The following is a 7,628-nucleotide window of genomic DNA, read 5'->3' as shown; positions in this document are numbered from 1 at the left end:
GGATGACCAATCAGAGAAGTCACACTGGGTCAGCCTCCGACTCCAGGACAGAAAACCCGAGTTCCCTGGGCACAGGCCAAGACGAGGACCGCAGCTGTCTCCTGGTGTGGAGTAGCCACAGTGCCGCCTCCCTGGGGCCTCCTGTATCCAGGCGAGCAGCAAAGAATGGAAAAATCCCTGGCCTGCTAGAAAATGTCTGACTGATTGGGCCATGTTCCTCTGACCTCGCCCCCAGCCCGCCCCTGCACGGCCACATGTCCGAACCCCACTACAGGCGAACCGAGGAGCCCCAGGCACACTATGGAGCTTGCCCAGGCTCCCCCAGGGCTTCTGACCAGGTGGCCGATGCTGTGGCCATGCTCTGCAGACTAAGAGTCCTGTGGCTTGGCCCTAGCCTTCGGGAGGTCACCTGCCCCTGTAGGTGAGATTGGAGGAGACAGGACCACTGTGAAGAACTCCATTCCCTCCATGTTGGGGCCTGGGAGCCATGACGGGGGAAGGCTGAAGGAAGGAGTTGGGGGCTCTCCCTGCGTCACCCTACACAAGAATGGGGAGAACTCTAGAGGGGGGAGGAAGGGGCTGATGGGAACAGCCCAGCCTGAGTTCCCCCGCCTCCTCCCTCTAGGTTCTTGTCACTAGTAATGAGATTCTTCCATAGGGATTTAAGAATGTGGCGATTCCTTCCCATGGCTACCCTGTACCCCACGGAGGGAGGCCAAGGGAGACCCCTGGGTTTTGGAGGAGATGTTCTCACCCAGCAGAGCTGAGGTTCTGCCACTTTCCCGTCCCTGGGGAGCAGCTGGCGTTACCAGGGCAACAGGCTAAAATAAATCTTGTCTGGGTAGGGCCAAGGGCAATGTTGCTAGGGCAACTGATTAGGCCAATTGTTTGGCTCCAGGCTTTTCCTTCTACCCACCGTGGCTACATCACCTGGCACTGCTTGCCCCGAACCCAGGTACTCAGATCCTTGCTCCCTCCCACTCCATCTGTACCCAGCACTTCGGGGTTCAGTGACACAAGGCGGCTTGGAGCCCGTCTCTGAGGCAGCCATGATGGCACAAGGACTGGGGTGCTGCACGGTGGTCTGGCTGATGGGGAGCGGGAAGGAGTAGGGATGAAGAGGGCCTCCTATGGGTAGCTTCAAAGCACAGCCCGTCTCGGCCCTGTGGATGCCCTGTTCCTCCGAGCAGCACCAAGCCTGGGAAGGGGAGGGACCTGCAGATCCCTTTTGCTTGCTGCTCTGCACACCGTGCGTCTGTCAAGACCACACTGGAGGCAGTGTGGCCTTGAACATACTTCTGTCTGCGTGGCCACTTACGGATCTGTCGCATACCTGCTTCTCCCTGGCCGATACCCACCAAAGGCGGTGACTGCCACCGGCCCCAGTGCACGCATGAGCCCTGCCCCTCGGGACGCTATAGCTGACCTGGATGCACCTGGCGGAGGCCCTGGGCACCACCTGCCTACCAACCAGCCGCCCACCCTCACCATGCTGATTGGTGCTACGCATCTCACTCTCAATGTGACCCTTGAAAAGATGGTCAAGGATCCTAGCTTGCACGCACACTGCACCATGGCTTCCCCAGTGTTCCAGAAGAGTCCCTTCCTCACAAGCCTGGGAAATGGAGAAGCGTGGGTGGGACGGCCCGCCCTCCCAGCTCACACTGTCATGGCCTCTGGACTAGACTGAGACAGAGCAGGCCTCCCTTGCCTCGGTATTCTTGTTATATTCCCTCCTCCCCATACGCCGTCTTCAGCAGGGGCCTCGGCTGCACACTTCCCCCTCCTCTACCTTCCCCGCAGCCCCCGCTTTAGCTCTTACTTGCCATAGAGCCATATAGCAGGAGGTCCTATAAGGCTCCCACGCATCAGCTCCCGCGGTGTCTTGCAGAGTGGGCAGTGACTAGCGCCCTCACCCTGCCCGCCCGCCCACAGGAGTCTGTGCTCCTTGGAAGGATCAGAAGAGGGGTGGTGTAAAATGTCTGGATCCCAAACCTATCTCAAAATCTCAGGACGGAAGAGGCAGAGGGTACCTCCACCACAGAGCGTGCACCTCTGCTCAGAGCCTTCAGCTGGCCCATGGTGGCGGTTTTTTTGTTTTGTTTTGTTCTTTAGATTTTTTTATTTATTTGACAGAGAGAGATCACAAGTAGGCAGAGGCAGGCAGAGAGAGGAATAAGCAGGCTCCCGGCTGAGCAGAGAGCCCGATGCGGGGCTCGATCCCAGGACCCTGAGATCATGACCCCAGCCGAAGGCAGAGGCTTTAACCCACTGAGCCACCCAGGCGCCCCCCATGGTGGCGTTTTGGGATGGTGGTGCTGAGAAGGGGCTGAGGGCAGTGAGAGGTTTCTTCCCAGGTTCTCCTTCCGTGGCCCCTTGGCTGGGACTCCGGCGGTGTGGTCTATGCACAGGGACCCATCCAAAAGCTCACTTAACTGAAGACCCCTCCTGTCACCCTAAGCGCGGAGAGAACCTGAAACTCCAGCTCTTCTGAAATCAGCACAGCCCAGGGCTTGGTGGCCCCGACAGCTAGGCCGGCTTGGGAAAAAGACTATGGAACCATTGTTGGGGGGAACGCAGGTGCTGGACGCCTAGAGTGGGAAGTGGCGGGAACAGAAGGTGGCGCGCCTGTCAGGGCCATCCCCAAATCGGCAGGACTGCGGACCCCCCCTACCAGCAGGATCGCTTCCCGACGCAGTTCCACTCACACCGGGGCCGCTCCCTTAGCAGTCATCTCAGATGGAGACGCCCACGCACTCCCCGCCTCCGCAATCCCAGCTCAAGGGTGCTTGGGTGGGGTGGAGGCCCGGTCTCCCAGACGTCCCCAATCTGACTTCACTCCCACGGCCCGACGTCCAGCGCCTGGGGCGCGCGAGGGTTAACCCCGCGGGGGTGGGGACTCTGGAGCGGTCGGCAGAGGGAGGGAGGGGGCAGGAGGCGTTTGGAGGCGTGGGGAGCCGGCCAGGGTCGAGCCTCCTCCTCCGAGGCCGCTGGAACCGGAGGGCAGCCAGTGCCGCATACGCCGCGCGCAGCGAGGGGACACCGCAGACCCCCTGCCCCAAACTTCAAGTCCGGAGCAGGGCGAGACGCTGGGCATCAAGACGGGTGGCAGCCTGTCAGGACGCTGCCCCCCTCCCCGGAGACCGCCACCTCCACCCCGCCTCTGCCGAGTATCAGCCCCGATTGCCTTTGGCCGGGGATGAAGCCCGGAGGCGGTGGCCCCACGGCGGCCCCGGAGTCCGAGCCGGCGGACAGGCCGCTGGTTCTGCCGCGGCCCTGGGCCTGTCCCGCCGACGTGCGGCTCTGCGGCCACCTGCGGAAGCAGAAGTCGCAGCGCCGCCGCTTCTTCGTGCTCCGAGCCGACCCGCCGCGCCTCGAGTGCTACGAGAGCGAGAAGAAGTTCCGCGCCGGCCGAGCGCCGCCCAAGCTCAGCGTGAGCCTGGCGGGCGCGTGCACCATCAGCAAGCGCGTGGACGCGCGCCAGCGCCACCTGATCGTCCTCTACACGCGCGACCGCAGCCTGGGCGTGGCGGCGGCCTGCGAGGCGGAGCAGCAGGCGTGGTACAGCGCCCTGCTGGAGGCGCGCGCGGCCGCGGGTGAGGCCCGAGCCTGGGGCGGGCGGAGCGGAGCCGAGGCCGGGGGTGGTCCGGGGGTTGGGTGGTCGCGAGTTTATCGGGGGTTGTCCCTCCCTGTCGGTCTCCGAAATCAAGTTCAAACATGAAGCGTTTACACGTGTTTAGTTCTCGGGGCGCAGTGACTCCAACCCCCCCCCCCCCGGCCCAAGAGCCCCTGTGACCGGCCCCCTGTCTCCCCAGGTCCCAGCCTCCACGAGGACCCAGGCGCCTGGATTCTCGCTCCGTTTCAGGACGTCTGGCCCGTGAGGCTGCGGCCCAAGGGGCTGGGGCGAACACGAGGCCTGGGCAGCGGCCGCTACCGCCTGTGCCTGGGTTCGGGAGTGCTGAGCCTGCAGCGGAAGCCCAAGGGCAGAGGCTCTGGGGACACCCAGGCTTCGCCGCCGCCGCCCGTCCTGTGCCTGTCCCTGCTCAGTGTGCGCCGCTGCGGCCACGCAGACGCCTTCTTCTTCCTGGAGCTCGGCCGCTCGGCGCCCACGGGTCCCGGGGAGCTGTGGCTACAGGCGCCCGACGCCCTGGTAGCCCAAAGCATTCACGAGACTGTACTGGCCGCCATGAAGCGACTCGGGGATGGCCGTGCCACTGGCAGGGCTGAGCCACTCTCTGCCTCCCAGTCTTCCCGGACCCTGGCCTCCACGGCCCAGTCAAGCGGCGGGAGCCCTCGCGGGGGCGGGGGGGAGAGAAGCAGGAAAGCAACCTTCCAGACGCTGGCAACGGCAGCCTCGCACCCCAAGGACTTGGAGCTGGGAGGGGGCTACGTAGCCATGGGAGCCGGGAGCGACTATGAGCCCATGGGAGGTGGCGAAGCGGGTGGCTACATGGTGATGGCACCCCCTGGCCTTGCGGCCTCTGCCCACGCAACCCCCCACGACCAGCTCCAGCTCCAAGTTTGCCGAGTGCCCATGAGCCGCTTTCTGCCAGGGTCCTTGTTCTCCAGCTCCCTGCCCGGTTCCTATGAGCTCGGGGCTGGGGAGTCCGGACCTTCCTTCCAAGGACCCCGTCGCAGCATGGGGGAATGTTGGGGACCAGCAGGGGCGCATCCCTCCTTGCAGCCGCCCTCAGAGCTAGCAGGGGAGTACGTGTGCATCAAGTACGTGACCCCTGACTACTTAGGAATGGGCACTGCCACACAAGAACCCCCCAACGGCCGCCTCAATTACGCTGACCTGGACCTGATCCCTTCACTGGAGGTTCGAGGCGAAGGCAGGAACCCGCAACACAGCTATGCCCGCATCGAGTTCCAGAACCTCACGGAGGCTCCGGTGAGATGTGGGCAGCTCCGACCTGTCTAGCTGAGGGATGGATGGGGAGGGAGGGAGAGAACAGGGCAAAGTTATGAATGCCTTCCTGCCTGCTCCCCTCAACCTGTTCCCAAAACAGAGGGGCTCTCAGGCCCCCTAGGACCTGCAACTTGCAGGCGCTCTGAGCTGCCCCTTACGGCCTGCTGCCTGCCCATCCGCCTCTTCCAGATGTAGTACCTGGGAAACCTTCAGGAAAGGCTCCCCAAGAAGCTGGATTCTTTTAAGGGGTAGAATTCTAGAACCACCCTCCCTGCTTCCTACACACAAACCCCTAGGAACTCCAGGCTTTCTCACCCAAAGCCCCGATCCTTTCCTTCCCGGCAGAGTTCCTGCAGCATCGCTCCAGAGTCTCAAGTCAGCCCTGGCCCCCAACCCTGTCTCCCATGACTGGTCCCACAAAGACCTGCTCCTCCCCACCCCACACCTGCAGGGCCTGCCTTGTATCTCCTTGCAGGCAAAGAACCAGTCCGGGCCCCAGGGCCCCGGAGCCCCAGAGCAGGAGGGCTGAAGCACCAGGTATCTTATCTCTACTGCTTCCAGAAATCCTCCCTAATTTCCCTCTTCCAGTGACAACACAATCACAATACAACACAAGTGTTCACACAATCCTCCCTTCTCTGGAGCCTGGTGGACCTGAGGGCCGTCTTGTTTCCATATCCTTGTTTTCTGTATACTCTACTGTGGATCCCCCCTTATTTTTAATTTTTTTTTTTTTTTTTTTTTTTTTTTTTTTTTTGCCCTATACCCTATTAAAGTGGTCCTGCTTGGTCAGCCTCGAAAGGTCTTAGGTCCACAGATTCCCCTGCCCCCTTGCAGGGGTGACCGAAGAGTAACGAGAGTTTGAGGAGAGGACAGCCTAAGCCACATAGAGGAGAACCCATTCCTGTCTCCAGGCCCCACTCGGCTACTCACTTACTACAAGGAGCTTGTTTGCAAACCAAAACAGTGTTTTATTGTTAACAGAACCTGGGAGTGGGGTGGGGGAGGGGACCCACACTGCCCACAGAAGAGCTATGTTCAGTGGGCTTCTGGAGTTCGTGGGACAGACGGGTCAGTGCAGCCAGAACAGCTGGGGCTGCCACTGGAGCCTGGGTGGTCAGATCCAGGGTCTGGGGAGCCAGCAGGGGGCGTGGAAGCCCCCGAGGAGGCAGGTCTCGGAGCCCCCTGGCTCATCTGCAGGAGGCCAGTGAGGGCGATCAGCTCAGGCCCACTGAGCCAGGCGGTGGAGCAGCCCGGGGATGGGGTGCGGAGGACCCAGGGAGACATGACAGGAGGTGGGAGCAGCAGCTTCAAAGAGCCCATGACCTGAGGAGAGAGCATGGAGAAGTGTCTCCTCCCAAGCCCTGCGGGGGGACTGGCCCGAGGCCAGGGCAGGAATTACACTCACCTGCTGAGAGGCCTCCGACAGGTACAGCGGGACACGCTGGCCACAGGGCAGCAGCGGGTCTGACAGAAAGACATCTTCAGGGCACATCACCGGGAGCCCTGAGAGGGAAAAGCCAATAGGGCAGCGGGCTGGGCTTCCCACACCAGCGAGGGCCGCACTGGTTCCCAGACGAGCTCACACAGGGAACCTCCAGAGCCTGGGGGACCAAGCAAAGTACCTGCGTCCCTGGGCGCGTGCTCTCCGTTCTGATGTCCTGTTGCTGGAGCCCAGGGTCTGAGGTCCCGGCCTGACGCGGCCTCATACAGTGGCCAGAATGAGGGATGACACAAAGTCCGGCCTGAGAAAGAGGCGCCTGACGCACAGCTGGGCCCCTGTGCCAGAGGCAGGAAAGATCGATCCCTGGAGCTTCGGCCCCCTCCCGGGGCACCCCTGCCCCCTCCCAAGGCCTGGACCACAGATACTCCCAACTCACCCACACCAGCCGAGGTCCTGCTTTAGCCTTGTAGCTGGGGTGCCACGGTGCTAGGACGGTCATCCTTGAGGGGGCCACCTCCCAGGCCATCTGGGGTGGCAGGGCAACTGCAGGGGTGGGGGGACAGTTGAAGAGATTAAAAGGGGTTCAGGAGTCTGCGGAAAGGTGTCTGGGGGTGGGGTGGGTAAAGACTGCAAGGCCTGGACCTACCTGGGGTTCCTGGGGACTGCTCGGCAGCCAGGGCTGGGGGGGCCCGGGGCAGCAGCTGCTCTCTCCGGGTCCAGGAAGGCCTTCGGGACCGGGGCTGCGGGCTGGGAGGGGGAGGTACTGAGGTGCACCCGTCACAGCCTCCCCCTTACCTCCGAGGCAGGGCCCGGGGAGCCTGGGGCAGGGAGTCTGAGCACACCCGGTCCTCCGTGCGGGCGACGGGGGTTTCCTCCCACGGTGGGGCCCCCTGTCGGATTTCCCTGCGGCGGAGCCCCTCACCTGTCCTGTGGGGGGGTTCCTGGCTCCCCCAGTTCTTCCTCTCCAGAGCTCCAGGCCTCGCCCACCGAGGGGCCTTGTTCCTCGGGCGCCTGCTCTTTGCCCGCGTCCCACAGCGGAGGCGGCCGGGGCAACATGCCGCGTCTGGCGGGGAGGGCAGCGCGGGGAAGCACCTCTGGGCCCCGCGTCTGCGCAGTCTACACCGTCCACGCCGTCCACACCACCCGCGCCTCCCACCTCGCTCCTCCCGGCCCCACGAGGCTCCCTCGTCCCGCGGCGGCCCGCCCTCTCGTCCCGCGAGCGCCAGTCGCCGGCCCACCTCGCGGGGCCTCGCGACCACGCCGGCGCCCAGC

At 63.4% G+C, this 7,628-nt stretch overlaps 2 protein-coding genes across 2 annotated transcripts; one reads left to right on the top strand and one right to left on the bottom strand.

The window, feature by feature from the left end:
- Positions 1 to 2,968: 2,968 nt before the first annotated feature.
- LOC123933933 (insulin receptor substrate 1-like) lies at positions 2,969 to 5,700 on the top strand. Its single transcript, XM_045993707.1, has 3 exons — positions 2,969 to 3,596; positions 3,816 to 4,894; positions 5,258 to 5,700. The coding sequence occupies exons 1-3, from the start codon at positions 3,200 to 3,202 to the stop codon at positions 5,318 to 5,320; spliced, it is 1,539 nt and encodes a 512-aa protein (XP_045849663.1). The 5' UTR covers positions 2,969 to 3,199; the 3' UTR covers positions 5,321 to 5,700.
- A 180-nt stretch (positions 5,701 to 5,880) lies between these two features.
- Positions 5,881 to 7,627, bottom strand: SAP25 (Sin3A associated protein 25). Its single transcript, XM_045993832.1, has 6 exons — positions 7,279 to 7,627; positions 7,003 to 7,103; positions 6,793 to 6,899; positions 6,538 to 6,691; positions 6,321 to 6,418; positions 5,881 to 6,238 (listed from the first exon to the last, which is right to left on the bottom strand). The coding sequence occupies exons 1-6, from the start codon at positions 7,410 to 7,412 to the stop codon at positions 5,951 to 5,953; spliced, it is 882 nt and encodes a 293-aa protein (XP_045849788.1). The 5' UTR covers positions 7,413 to 7,627; the 3' UTR covers positions 5,881 to 5,950.
- Position 7,628: the final 1 nt, after the last annotated feature.

This window comes from Meles meles, chromosome 21 (genome assembly GCF_922984935.1).
Source record: "Meles meles chromosome 21, mMelMel3.1 paternal haplotype, whole genome shotgun sequence".
NCBI classification, from domain to species: Eukaryota; Metazoa; Chordata; class Mammalia; order Carnivora; family Mustelidae; genus Meles; species Meles meles.
This window is presented reverse-complemented; position numbering and strand designations above follow the sequence as displayed.

Coding starts and splice junctions, on each gene's coding strand:
- LOC123933933 (XM_045993707.1), top strand. CDS start 3,200: ATGAAGCCCGGAGGCGGTGGCCCCACGGCGGCCCCGGAGTCCGAGCCG. Junction 3,597..3,815: donor GGAGGCGCGCGCGGCCGCGG/GTGAGGCCCGAG, acceptor CTGTCTCCCCAG/GTCCCAGCCTCCACGAGGAC. Junction 4,895..5,257: donor AGAACCTCACGGAGGCTCCG/GTGAGATGTGGG, acceptor CCTTCCCGGCAG/AGTTCCTGCAGCATCGCTCC.
- SAP25 (XM_045993832.1), bottom strand. CDS start 7,412: ATGTTGCCCCGGCCGCCTCCGCTGTGGGACGCGGGCAAAGAGCAGGCG. Junction 7,104..7,278: donor GGAACCCCCCCACAGGACAG/GTGAGGGGCTCC, acceptor TCCCCCTCCCAG/CCCGCAGCCCCGGTCCCGAA. Junction 6,239..6,320: donor TGTCGGAGGCCTCTCAGCAG/GTGAGTGTAATT, acceptor CTCTCTCCTCAG/GTCATGGGCTCTTTGAAGCT.